Source organism: Silene latifolia, chromosome 1, assembly GCF_048544455.1.
Source record: "Silene latifolia isolate original U9 population chromosome 1, ASM4854445v1, whole genome shotgun sequence".
NCBI lineage: Eukaryota > Viridiplantae > Streptophyta > Magnoliopsida > Caryophyllales > Caryophyllaceae > Silene > Silene latifolia.
The window spans coordinates 195,031,076-195,044,257 of NC_133526.1; the positions used below are offsets into that span (position 1 = coordinate 195,031,076).

General features: G+C 37.5%; 3 protein-coding genes and 1 long non-coding RNA gene across 4 annotated transcripts; 2 read left to right on the plus strand and 2 right to left on the minus strand.

The window, feature by feature from the left end:
• The first annotated feature begins 31 nt into the window (after positions 1–31).
• LOC141615186 (salutaridine reductase-like) lies at positions 32–2,429 on the plus strand. The gene is made up of 5 exons (XM_074433669.1): positions 32–122; positions 289–532; positions 1,390–1,467; positions 1,550–1,741; positions 1,892–2,429. The coding sequence occupies exons 1-5, from the start codon at positions 43–45 to the stop codon at positions 2,267–2,269; spliced, it is 972 nt and encodes a 323-aa protein (XP_074289770.1). The 5' UTR covers positions 32–42; the 3' UTR covers positions 2,270–2,429.
• Positions 1,117–1,555, minus strand: LOC141615236 (uncharacterized). Its single transcript, XR_012529740.1, has 2 exons — positions 1,464–1,555; positions 1,117–1,383 (listed from the first exon to the last, which is right to left on the minus strand). It is a non-coding gene; the product is annotated as an uncharacterized LOC141615236 (long non-coding RNA).
• Positions 2,315–8,510, minus strand: LOC141615172 (uncharacterized). The gene is made up of 12 exons (XM_074433666.1): positions 8,364–8,510; positions 7,508–7,658; positions 7,075–7,152; positions 6,190–6,305; positions 5,811–5,864; positions 5,299–5,386; positions 5,094–5,186; positions 4,132–4,172; positions 3,527–3,580; positions 3,285–3,448; positions 2,932–3,001; positions 2,315–2,786 (listed from the first exon to the last, which is right to left on the minus strand). The coding sequence occupies exons 1-12, from the start codon at positions 8,457–8,459 to the stop codon at positions 2,661–2,663; spliced, it is 1,131 nt and encodes a 376-aa protein (XP_074289767.1). The 5' UTR covers positions 8,460–8,510; the 3' UTR covers positions 2,315–2,660.
• Positions 8,511–9,995: 1,485 nt separating this feature from the next.
• On the plus strand, positions 9,996–12,517 carry LOC141615254 (large ribosomal subunit protein eL30-like). Its single transcript, XM_074433691.1, has 4 exons — positions 9,996–10,135; positions 10,369–10,474; positions 11,657–11,758; positions 12,215–12,517. The coding sequence occupies exons 1-4, from the start codon at positions 10,112–10,114 to the stop codon at positions 12,319–12,321; spliced, it is 339 nt and encodes a 112-aa protein (XP_074289792.1). The 5' UTR covers positions 9,996–10,111; the 3' UTR covers positions 12,322–12,517.
• The last annotated feature ends 665 nt before the right edge of the window (positions 12,518–13,182 follow it).

The window sequence follows — 13,182 nt, forward strand, 5'->3', positions numbered from 1 at the left end:
AAATAATGGTGTTAGTATAATGATTGTAAACAGTAACTTTTAATGCTATTTAAACTCCACTTGAACTTCATAGAAGACCATCAAAAGCTTAAAAGAATGGCCTCTAAACAAGAATATGAGAGGCAATTCACTTAACAATCTAATGTACTAACCTCCGTTTTACCGGGTTCTTCTCACTTTTCAAATTACGTGGAAGAACGTGAAAAAATGGAGGGAGTATCATTTACTATTTACGTAGCTAATTCATAAAGATGTCTAGTAAGTAACAAACATGTTTATAATTTACAGGATTGCTGTCGTGACCGGTGCTAATAAAGGGATAGGATGGGAAATTGTCCGCCAGCTTGCAACTGCTGGGGTGACGGTGGTTTTGACGGCCCGAGACAAAGAAAGAGGAGAGGAGGCCACCTTAAAGCTTCACAACTTGGGTCTCACCAATGTTGTGTTCCATCAGCTCGATGTAACTGATCCTAATAGTATCACCTCCCTAACTCATTTCATTGAGGCTAAGTTTGGGAAGCTCGATATATTGGTATGCTTTCTTTCATTGTTTTTTTCGGGAATTCTACGTTGTACCCGTAAGTTTTACCCCTACCTTTGTACTCTATATTCTACATTGTATTCCATCATGACCTCCTTTACTCTTCACTTTCTTCCTTCCCAAATTACCTTCCTTCGACCTTCATTCTCACTCATTAACGTCATATCACCCTTCCCTATGAGAAGCATCACATATCAACTTTAATACGCACAAACTATTGTTAAAAACATCCATTAGAAATTCACGAATGGAATACTGATGGGAGGTTTCATGAAGTGTGTGTTAGGTTCTAACAAACTAAGTTAGCAAAGACGATGTAAGGTTGGTATAGACTCATTTATAGAGTTCACAGGTACACCATCGAATTTTAAAGAGGTAGGGGTAAAACGTAAAAAAAACCTAAAACTCGGGTGCAGAACGTAGAATTTCTCTTGTTCTTTTAACAACTGCCTTGCTTGAAGCCACTTACACGGTTACACCTCACTTGCATCGCTTACATTGTTTTGATTATCCCATTTGCACCTCATTAACACAAATTATATTGGTTTAGTATTAAATTTTTAACATTCATGCAAAATGAAAGTGGAAAATCCTGAAAAAAAAATGGGAGGAAGCATCAAGTATGCAAGATAGCAAATGAATGGTTTGACAGAGAATGTTTGAGACCGGAAAATTCAAGAATGCCCGTGTTTGAGTATGGACTTGTAAAATTGACTCGGAAACTATCAAAGCCAAACTGAGTTGTACTAGATATAAGCACACCTGAATGATCTGAGCCGAATACCAGCATGAGAGGTGTACTTGTGTGTGCGTGCTTGTGTTAGCTAATGCTGCATTACTGCCTACAGGTGAACAATGCAGGTTACGATGGTATGCTAGTAGACAAAGAAAGGCTAAAGGCCTTAAATATTACTCCACAAACCTGGGTAATGTTCCGGTGACTCTCATAGTTTCTTTTCCGACTGATGAATGCCTAACAGAACTCTGAACTTTTTCTGTCTCGAGTAGAAATCTGAAGCAGCCAACTTGCTGCCACGCCTGCACGATGTGATGAAGACAACTCATGAGACAGCAGAAGCATGCTTAAACATAAATTATTATGGTGCGAAAAGTGTCACTGAAGCTTTTCTTCCATTGCTTGAGCTTTCAGCTGTCGGAGCAAGGATCGTAAATGTCTCCTCAATCATAGGAGAATTATCGGTCAGTGCCCTTGAATTATCATTACATGGCATTCGAAAAAAGTTTCTTCTTGTCTCTGTTGGCTTCGGAGTCAGTCGGTCAGATGAAGTTATTCCATTCTGTTATCGCAATTGATCATAAAATAAAAAATACCAATTTTTTTTTCTGCAGAGAATTCCGATCGCTCAGATCAGAAACGAATTTGCAGATGTAGAGACCCTGAAAGAGGACAGAATTCATGAAATACTGCAGAATTTTCTCCATCATGTGAAACAAGATGTACTGCCAGCCAATGGATGGCCCTCACTGAAACCTGCCTATGGAATTTCCAAGACAGCACTCAATGCCTACACCCGACTGCTGGCGAAAAAACACCAGAAGATGTACATAAACTGTGTGCATCCTGGCCATGTTGATACTGATCTGGCATGGCATACAGGACCCATGACTCCAGAAGAAGGCGCTTTAGCGCCTGTCAAATTGGCACTGCTCCCTGATGGAGGTCCCACAGGACGCTTCTTCAATGAGATGGAAGAAGCTGCCTTCTGAGCTCAAGGGAAGAGAGAATATCAGAATGAACATCAGATGCTTTCTTAAAATCATGAGCAAAATATATTTATATTATCAGATGCTTTCTTAATATCATGAGCAGAATAAATTGTATCCATAAAAACAGACATCCTAGTATTTTATCATCTACTCTTTAAAATTCTTCGTGTCTAAAGTTTCATCACATAGAGTCAATAGTTCTCTACATAATTATCTAACTTGATCTGACTGACCCGAAGTACACAAAATACCCAAAATGACCTGTCTGAAAAGTCTGATCAGTAGTTCACTAAAGTAGTCACCCGTCACTTATAGATGTCGACCAGTTCTGCAACTTAGGAGAACCTGAAAAGCAAGTAAATTGTCTTTCAAGGTGGGTTCAGACTTCAACTCAAGTGAAAAGATCTTGTATGTCGAGGATATCAGCAAGAACACCAGCTGCTGTGGTATCATTGCCAGCTCCGGCACCTTGAATGACCAATGGTTGTTCACTATAACACCTACTGTATATCTCCACCTGCAAATATGACCCACACTAGCAATCAAAACCTGCTGTCTCCAGCAAAGCATTAAATACAACATTTACGTTAATATGTTATATCTATGATTAAACAAGTAGAATTATAGGGCGGCCACTATAAACGTGTATAACAAACGCTTACCACATTGTCACTCCCTTTCAGTCTTCCCAATGCACTGTCTTTGGGAAGCTCCTGAATTCCCACTTCACACCTTCGTAAGAGAAATCGTAAAACAAAGCATCATCAAAATGTTGGCTAATCCAGATGATAGATCATACAACAGAAGCATTAAGCAGGTATTGGCTTAATCAATTGAACAATTTTGTTTCGAGCAGACCTTCATAATGGTCAGAATTTACTGTTCAAAGACAAGTTTTCAGCATCACAGTCCACTGTGATAGATGTTAATTAATTACTAAGCGTAATTAACTAATTAAGTTATAAACCAGAAACATAAATTATAAAATGATGAATAAATTGAAGAAGAATGATACCTGGAACCCTCAATCACACATACAAAACGCAAAACATTTCCCTTGGAAGCAGCTCTCTTAACTCTCTCTGCAATATGATCGTCAAGTTGGGGAACGCCATTGGCCAGAAATTCATCTACAGTCATTGTTTCAGGTCCCATTTCTTGAGGATACAAACTCTCAACCTGTTCACGGTGGAAGAATTATGAGATGTCATGCTCTACAATGGCAATGTATGAGCAAGAGTGATTATATGATGCAACCTTTAGGCTTCCCAAGTCAATCCGTTCTCCGAGAAGCCGGGCAATGATCAAAGCCTGTAATCCACGTATCATAAGGACGTCAGGAGTAGCTTGTCAGAAATCTAACAGCCCAAACCAATTAGCATCACAGCTACATAGAGAAATGATCATTTATCCGTTATACACCACACAATAATAATTAAAACTTGTGAACAAATCCTGAACCTTCTTAATACCATTAACTTATTAAGTTTAAGTATCAACCCAAATGGTCAAAAGGCTATCCTCGGGACGGCATGCATAGATAATTATAGGGTTATTAAGAATCCTGAATCTTCTTATCTCAACATCGCGAGTGCTTTATAGACATTGTGATAATTTGTTGTAGTTGTTACCGATGTCGTCATCTCAAGTAGATAAATGGTCATGAGGTTATTGATCCATCTAACAATAATTAATCCTCGGTACATAGCAGTACAAAGCATGTTTAACATATATAATAGGGTTCGCTCATAAATTTTATAAATATGTCTTGTTCTATTACGTGGAGACTGAGAGGAAGGAAAATCAGGAGTTTAAGGTATTAACTAATCAATAGATACCTATGCCTAGGGGAAAGCACGTACCTTTCTTGCAACATCCATACCACCCAAGTCATCACGAGGATCTGTAATAATGAGATAATTCAAATTAAATACGAGCAGTTGGAGAAGCAGAAGAACCAGGGTTACCAGATTCGCAATTCGTTCAATTCGCTTTCTTAATTCTAATTCGCGATTCGCTCAATTTAGCGAATTCAATTCGCTGGCGAATTACATTATTTTAAAATTCGTTAATTCGTCGAATCCAATTCGCAAAAGGATTATCCTTCTATATCAACAAAGCTAAAAAAAAATCATCTTCCTGTCAGAAATCAAAATCAAATTAAAGCTAAATCTACAAATTTACAATAGTGAATCAAATCATTGTGCTTGGCTTCAAAGTTCAAACTTCAAAATAACCTAGTATCTTGTCTATACTCCAATTTTTCTTGATTTTTTTTTGGTTTTTAGCATAATCATATAATTCGCTCATCTCAGCGAATAATTCGCGAATTGGGACGAATTAAGATGAAAATGAATTGTGAATTAATTCGTTCGAATTAATTCGCAATTCGGAGGGGGACGAGCGAATTAGGTAACCCTGAGCAGAACTACATTCTGTTAAACAATCACTCTAACAGTGAACGACTTTCACTTGCTATAGAATGCATTCAGCTAGTCAAAGAAGGAAGTATCATTGTATCAATCATCAGCAATTACCGAGGTCAAACAAACCAAAATTCACAGGGATTAGTAGAGCACGGTTTGGACTTTTGGTCAACTAGGCTACTTTTGTCAGTACTATGAGTCTCAGCTTACGCATTCAAGTAAAACATAGGTTCACATTCAGTTGGAAAGAAAACAATCAACAATCAACTAATTTAGTGACGTTTTTTGAACATCCGTGCCAATTAATTGATTAAGGTGAAGTTGTATTTGAATATCATAGAATGAAATGACAAGAAGAAACTGCAATGTTTTACTGGCAAGTTATTAAAACTAAATACCTGGTTCAGTATAACCAAGGCTTTTTGCAGTTTTCACTACTTGGCTTAAAGGCTTTCCTTCCTCTAGCTCACTCATTACATACCCCAGAGTACCTATCAGAAAAATCTAGGTAACGTGAAAATCGAAGTTGCAGCACTATCTCCAATTGAAAATAAATAAAATTAGTTATCTACTATGAAACTACAGATTGGTCCGATAAATTACCACTCAGGCTGCCTACAATACGGTGAATAGTGTCCCCAGATGAGAGTAAGCGATTAATGGACACGATAACTGGTAGACCTGCACCAACCTGACACAGGTGAAAGAACACTGATAAGGATAACTGGATAAAGCATCTCTTTGCCATTGAATATTAAAGGATGGACACGGTGCACAACATGCACCAATTAGGCAATTACTACTCAATAATAAATCTTGGTTGAACATATAGCACATGTTTCCATTAGAAAGCTATAATTTGCTTGTAAAAACGTCGAAACATAATTGCTTCATGAAAATTGAAAAGCGCAAAAGCAAAGGATGAACAGCAGGAGAATGGGTTATTCAAGTAAAATGATAATGGTGTGTAGCATTTGTAGAATAGACTGTTGCATGTAACAATAACAAAAATTCCGAAAATTAAAAGCAACAGATAAGAGGTTTCCAAAGGATAGATGATCCACAGTCCAACCACCAATAAAAAAAAATACAGAAGTGGCAGAAAGAGTACATACAGTTGATTCATGTCGGATGCGACGTGGATGCAAGACTAATTTATCATAATCCACCTGCATTCGAGGAGCGAGCACTGTTAGACTTCGTCAGTAAAAGATGTAGAGAATTGAAAATATGAAGCCAACAACTATAGGTCATTTTTCAAGGAGACAAATGACTCAAATTTATCAGGCTTGGTAGTTGGAGTACATTGAAATTGAACAATCAAATGACTTTTGAATTGTCTGTGTCGCATATTTCTTAAAGACAAGATGGTGAATACATCACTCATCAAGGGTCTAACACGAACAACCTTCCTATGACAGGACCCAGACCCCACACCCCACACTGCAAATAAAATAAAATAAAATAAAATAAAAGCCACGAGTTATTCATTACCATGGAGGATGTAAGAGGCTTCTTATTTGCAAGGACTATACAGCCACCCAATTCAACCACCTTCTTCAATATCTCAATAGTGTCAGAACTAGCAGAGCAATCAACAACCACCAAACCTGTCGAACGAAGTGAAAATTCAGCATGTTGAGAACTGATATTTAAAAGATGCGAAATTTTGTAACAAAACTTCAGGCCACATCTAGTCAGGAATTAAGGAATATCGAACACTAAGGCGTATACGTTTAAAACTTTTCTGTAGGATCAATTCACCAAGTTTTCAACACTCCTAGAGTCCTAGATATGATAACCTTGTTTCCAAGTCAGCACATGGGCAGAATAAAAAGAGTATCCTTTTAAGTTTATCAGTTATTTTCTTTTTTTGTGTTCTATTTTACAATAATAAGTTGGCAAAAACAGTTCATCATCATGAATGCAATCGGTGTCATACTCATTCGGTCATTCCCCTTCGCATATAAATGGTGGAGCTAGGACACTAGGAAGGCTGATCTTCCATAAGATCATATCATTTGGCATCTTATCGTCCCCTCCCGAAAAGGAAAAGGAACCCTGTAACTGCCAATTCAAACAAGCACATGAGCTTGTATATCTTACTTGACTCACTTAGAGATCTTTCATGAACCATCAAACACCTTAGAAGAACAAAGTGTACAACTTAAAATTACACAACTTTGTGTGATGGACGATCTCACAAGCTACTCTAACTTTGTATGTAATCTTGATCCAAATCATCACAAAAATAAAATTCACTCCAATGAGATTATCTCGCTAATGACATTTGATTGTGTCATACTGAAAAACTATCTTAAAAATAATCACCCAAACTAACCAAAACAACTAGCAAAAGTAACTTGTCGATGAACAAACCTGTAGAGCGAACCAGATGTCCAGCAATCTCAGTAATTTTCGGCATTGTCTCAGCATTGGAGAACACTTCACATGGTACTGAACATGGTAAACACAAAAACGCCAAATAAATGAAAAAAACATTAAGTGGACCAATGAAAGAAACATTAAGTAAACACAAAAACACAAAAAGAAGTTAACAACATTCTGCTCATTACTTAAATGAAATTGCACCATGAAAGTGATAACAAATATATGAACAATGAGGGATCAACTATTGCACATGCTCTAAAGACAAGTGGACCAATCGCTTTTGGAACACAAACCCACTAAAACATTTCAAACTAAAACCATAAACAAATGACCAAGACATCGTAAAATAAAGTAGGTAAACAAACGACCGAAATAAATGAAATATTAACACTACTAGATAGTAGCGATGATATAAGATTACCAGAAGAAGAGAGAGACGATAATGAAGAACTGTTGGATTTAAGTTGACAAATTTCAGCAAGACAATGATCATCAAGCTCACTAGTGAAGAAATCCGATACAAAAACAAGAGATTTACTGTCAGCAACTCCAACTACTCTTAATCTCACTCCCTGCAATAAAATTAATCAAAAAGATCACAACTTTCCTAAATAATCCCACAAATTGAATTGAAAAGAAGATCATGGCATTGCTAATTCTGAATTAAAATGATTGATTAGTGAAAATGATCTAAAACTTTTCGGGCTAATTGTAAATCAAACTGAGTACAGAAACCAGTGATTTACTGTCAGCAACTACTACTACTCTTAATCTCACTCCCTACCATTAAATTAATCAGAAACATCGCACCTTTCCTAAATAATCCCACAAATTCAACTGAATAAATGATCATGGCATTGCTGATTTCAAATTAAAATGATCAATTACTGAAAAAATCAAAACTTTTCAGGTTAATTGTGTGCTTAATTAAGTAGAAAAAGACCCACTACTCTTAATCTCACTCGACAACGTTACCCAAGTGTCTCAATGGCTCCTGCAAATTGCAGGATAGGGGTCGCATGCATGCACCCTTGTATTACCAATACAAAGAGTCTGTTTCCAAATGAATATGAAAATTGCATCAAATAACTGTTACTGTATTAAATTAATCAAAAAGATCACACTTTTACTAATTAATCCCGCAAATTGCATTGATTAAATGATCGTGGTATTGCTAATTTGCAATTAAAAAGATTGATTAATGAAAAAGATTGTAACTTTTCAGGTAAATTACAGTTAATTGAGTTGAATAGAGAAAAGGGTAGTGGTAAAAATACTTGAGAAGCATGAAATGAGCGACATGAGATAATGTGTTGAAGAAGTTGGCGTCCAACACCACCGCATCCCATCAATATCACTGCTACACTCTTCATCTTTGCTCTTCCTTGCTTGCTTCGGAATGGAATTTTGTTTTGTTGAATTGGGTTTAGAGGTGGCAATCGGGTCACGTCGGGTTGGGTTATGTTGGGTTCGGGTCATATCGGGTCACCATACTCTTTCGGATCACCATACTCTTTCGGGTCGAGTTGGGTTCAGACCGTTATCGGGTCGAATCATTTCAAGTCAAATGATGTATCGGGTCGAGCGGGTTTGGGTCGGGACATTATCGGGTCCATAACTTAATCGCATTACTATAATTTTTTTACCATTAAAACTAGTTTTTAACCTATTATTTGGTTTAATTATTCATTACTAAGTCAAACATACCAATCTAAACACAAATTCACTTTCATTTTGATCAAAATTAAGCTTAATAATTGTCGGGTCATCAATTTAATCGAGTCGGATCTGGGTCGAGTTCGGGTCACTGATAATCGGGTCGGGTCGGGTTACTTGCCGCTATCGGGTCGGGTCGGGTCGGTTTCAGGTCACAATATTTTCAGGACTTGTCGGGTCGGGTTTGCTCGGGTTCGGGTCGAGTCACTCGGGCCAGACTTGCCAGCTCTATCAGTTATGTTCCTCATAACTAAACATTTTTTTATCTATCTCGATAACCTCGTTTTTTGTTACCATCTTAACTTAAGGCAGCTCCCGCTTTGATAATAGAGGTCTTAGGTCTTAAGCAAGACTAACCCATGTAAAACCGTTTTACAAACGTAAAATTAACTTAAATCTATCTTCCAAGAGTTAGCGTGGCTAACAATCATCATAAGTTAAATACTCAAATGAGAGGCATAACCGACTTCGTGGTGTGGTGTCTTTCCTGTAAAACCGTTTTAAATGAGACTGTTACTATTTTACTATGTAAAGCTGGGTCAACGTGGCGAGTTAGTACAACCAACATGTGGGTGAGAAATACTTCGTCCGACACAGTCGGGGTTCTCTATCAGACCGAGCCAGTGCTAGCCTTCGCCGAGACGTCTCACCAATGGCATTAAGTAAAAAATAGACCATGATCGACTCGGTCTTTCTAGCGCGCCACTCACGAGGGCATGCTCAAACCATTGATTCCGAAGCTCCTAACATTGAAGAAGACTATCATTGTGCCACAGTCCCATATCACGAGCCTGTTCCGATGGTGACCTGACCTGTGACCAACTCATTACTAGACTTGGCAAATAGGTCAGTCGAGTCGATTCAATTTCGGGTTTGATGGGTTCGGGTCAGGTTATTTCAGGTTTGGGTCAATTATGATCAAGTTATTCATAGATAAAAATCCGTTTGCACCAATACACACATTCGGGTCAGGTCAATTTGGGTTTTGGGTCAAGCTCAGGCCTTCAGCTCGGGTGTCGGGTCGGGTTATTCACATCGGGTCAATTTTGCCAGATCTACAAATTACTCAAATTTGGGCCAAATTGTTAGTAGCCCATACCACCAAACCCCTCAAAAACCAAAACAGCCCACATTTCACAGCCCATTTTCCCACTCCAATAACACAACACAACACAAAATCATCACTTGACTACACTTATATAAACCTAACAAAACCCTAATTCATCCTTCTCTCATATACTTGACGAGGCACACCTCTCATTTCCCCTCTTTCCTCTCATTTACCGCCGCCAACTCCAACACCGTCACCATGGTTGCCTCCTCCAAGAAAACGGTATTCTCCATCTTATCTTATTCCTTCTCATTCTTCATTCATTTCATCATTTTATTCAATTTGTTTGATATTGTTTCCGTTTATTTACCTTCGATTAAAATACGTCTCGAAACATAACGTAAAGGTAAACAAATGAATGAGACGGTGTCGTAAATAATATGAAAGTAAACAAATGAATGAGACGGAAGTAGTATTTGATTATTATTATAATTATGTGGTTGTGAAAAATGCAGAAGAAGACACATGAGAGCATCAACAATAGGTTGGCTCTAGTGATGAAGAGTGGTAGATACACTCTTGGTTACAAGACTGTCCTCAAAACACTCCGTTCTTCCAAAGGTATTCTTTTTTGCTACTTTTTCGCCGATTTTTTAGCTGTTTTTGTATGTATGAATGTACATTTATTAAGTTTTTCTGATTTCGATCTGAGTTTTATTCACATTCTGTATTGATACTGTATTTTGTGTGATATGATAGCGTAGTTACGGAATCTAGCTGTAGATTACACTTTGATAAAGCTATTTAAGTGTTGTTTTGTTTAATGATTGAATCTCTCATGATTTGATTTGCGGCAGTAGATTATAGGTAATAACATATTCGCAAATTCTCCCTTGTGTCGGGTACTATTCCGTCACAAACACTGTTCACATTTGCGACGGGCAAAATGTGACCATTTTTTTATAGGAGACATTTTATGAACAGTACTTGAGTGGTTACATTTAATCAAAAAGTGGTCACATTTGCCCGTCGCAAATTGTGACCGTCACAGGAGAGAATTGCTGATCTGTTAATGGTTATATATGACTGTTTTACCAATCAAAGCTTCATAAGGCGGTTTCTTTTAGTGTAAAAAGGTTGTGATTAGCTAAAAATAGGCAGATTCTTCTCCGTCCCAATAATTTGTTCGCCTTTGGATAAAATACCCCTCACAAAGATTAAAGAAGGCAAACAAATGATTGGGACAACGGGAGTACCCTTTCCAACGGACATGTCAGTGATATCACGGTGACATGGTGGTCTTGCTCTTTCATAAAATGTTCCTCCTATGCTAGCCGTTTCACATCAATTCCTTTGGAAATACCTATTAAACCTGTGGCAGTAGACATACTCTAAAATTACTGTAAAATGTAGTCGTGCTCATCTATGGTAGTATAGTACATTAAACTACAATTGTTATGTTTCAAATGTTAAATCTCTTCAATGTATGTATACCAAAAAAAGATTGATTCTTCTACAAGACCAGTCTGTCGCCTTGGCCCCTCCTTGCCTTGGTATCCTTCACGCTTTTTAAAACTAAGAATGTTAGTTGGCGAAGTTGGTCAGCTTGTGCAAGGCTAACACTGTCTCAGGGATAGTCAGTTACATTGAATGTTGGTCACCAAGTGTTAGTACGCGTCAATATTTTGGTGTGGTGTATTATCAATGTTAGTATTTTCCTTGATTAAGCTATCGCTTCATTCTTCTTTTGATGTGTAGCTGTTGGTTTTAAAAATGTACTTAATCGATCTTTTTTGTTTTCAGCTAAGTTGGTCATCATCTCCAACAATTGCCCCCCACTTAGGAAGTCTGAGATTGAGTACTACGCTATGTTGGCCAAGGTTGGAGTTCACCACTACAACGGAAGTAAGTGTTTTTGTCTTTCTGTTCTTCACATTATCTCGCCTTGCGCTTCTTCCTACTTCAGTCCATGAATTTGTACACAGATATTTCCAAGATAGGTGAAATTTTGAGAGTATTTTTCTTCTATGATGTTTTGAGGAGCTAGTGTTAACTTAAAGGCTATATTTCTCATATTACTAAAGTTGGTTGGCGTGATTCTTAAGGCTTTTCTTCCTTTTAACTAGTGGTTAGGGTTTTGATTCTTCGTGCGGAAACTTTTGCAGTTTCTTCACATTAACTCTCCTTGACGTGATTACAAATTCGACTGTAGTTCATGTTCTGCATTTGTAATGTTGTGTATATAGATGCCACCCAATCAATATTAGTGCATCATCTAAATAGCTTGTGAAGTACGTACTTGGTTGTTCTTGTCGAATTCCGGATAATCTTTAACCCCTGTCATTTTTTGTTTTGTTTCAGACAATGTGGATCTTGGTACTGCATGCGGAAAGTACTACAGGGTGTGCTGCCTCAGCGTCATTGATGCTGGTGATTCCGATATCATCAAGAACATGCCTGACCACTGAATCTAGATTCGATATAGAAAGTTATAATTGGTTTCAGTGCAGAAAGCGATTTTGAGGAATCTTGTTATTGTAGGATTATTACTTTGTTTTGTTTTAGTGTTATGGATATGTTTCCATGTAGACCTGTTTTATGTTTCCATTTTCAATCAGATCGAATGAGTTCCAACTTATTATGATTGATGTACTTTGCTTTTTACTGGCTTTGAACCTTAATATTTACCCCAGAAGTGACGTCAATGCGCATTGAAATTCGATTGCACATCAAATGTAGGCTTGGTTTCGACATTTGGCCAAACTAAAAGTTCCGAAAACTAACAAGTTGTTGCGAAATTTTTGAATGCTTGTTGCATACTTGCATCTATTTGCCCCTCTAGGGTTCACAATCGTTTGAAAATCTGAAGCTTGAACACCAATCTGCTGTTAGCTGAAATGAATTACAGCAACTTTTTAGCCAGAAACTGTCAACTGTGAAGTTGGGTCACCAAGGGGCAAGGGCCCTGTACAGCTGTACTACAATTAGTCTCCCTACCTTTGTCTTAACTTGTAACATTAAAACGGATTAAATATCATGACAATTTTTTTGTTTTTCCCCTATGCATTAAACTGCTTATTTTATTCATACTATTAAGATGGATACACGTTTTAGACAAGAATTTGTGCAGGTATTAAGATGCTAGATGTTGGGAGTACACCGTATTTGCATGCTGGATATGTGTACGATTCAAAGCTTATTGTAGATAATGTTGACAACCGGGATAAAAGTTCTCTGGTTATGACATAGGTCCTTCCATTAATGAGATGGGGATAAAAGTTGTCGGTCCTTCCATTAATGAGATGGGGATAAAAGTTCTCTGGAATAGT

Excerpts from the sequence above, each read along its gene's own strand:
- LOC141615186 (XM_074433669.1), top strand. The coding sequence starts at position 43 with ATGCTATTTAAACTCCACTTGAACTTCATAGAAGACCATCAAAAGCTT. Across the intron at positions 533-1,389 it reads TTGGGAAGCTCGATATATTG|GTGAACAATGCAGGTTACGA; the intron begins GTATGCTTTCTT and ends TACTGCCTACAG. Across the intron at positions 1,468-1,549 it reads ATATTACTCCACAAACCTGG|AAATCTGAAGCAGCCAACTT; the intron begins GTAATGTTCCGG and ends TGTCTCGAGTAG.
- LOC141615172 (XM_074433666.1), bottom strand. The coding sequence starts at position 8,459 with ATGAAGAGTGTAGCAGTGATATTGATGGGATGCGGTGGTGTTGGACGC. Across the intron at positions 4,173-5,093 it reads CCTTGGTTATACTGAACCAG|ATCCTCGTGATGACTTGGGT; the intron begins GTATTTAGTTTT and ends TCATTATTACAG. Across the intron at positions 2,787-2,931 it reads TGAAAGGGAGTGACAATGTG|GTGGAGATATACAGTAGGTG; the intron begins GTAAGCGTTTGT and ends TCATATTTGCAG.
- LOC141615254 (XM_074433691.1), top strand. The coding sequence starts at position 10,112 with ATGGTTGCCTCCTCCAAGAAAACG. Across the intron at positions 10,475-11,656 it reads AACACTCCGTTCTTCCAAAG|CTAAGTTGGTCATCATCTCC; the intron begins GTATTCTTTTTT and ends TTTTGTTTTCAG. Across the intron at positions 11,759-12,214 it reads AGTTCACCACTACAACGGAA|ACAATGTGGATCTTGGTACT; the intron begins GTAAGTGTTTTT and ends GTTTTGTTTCAG.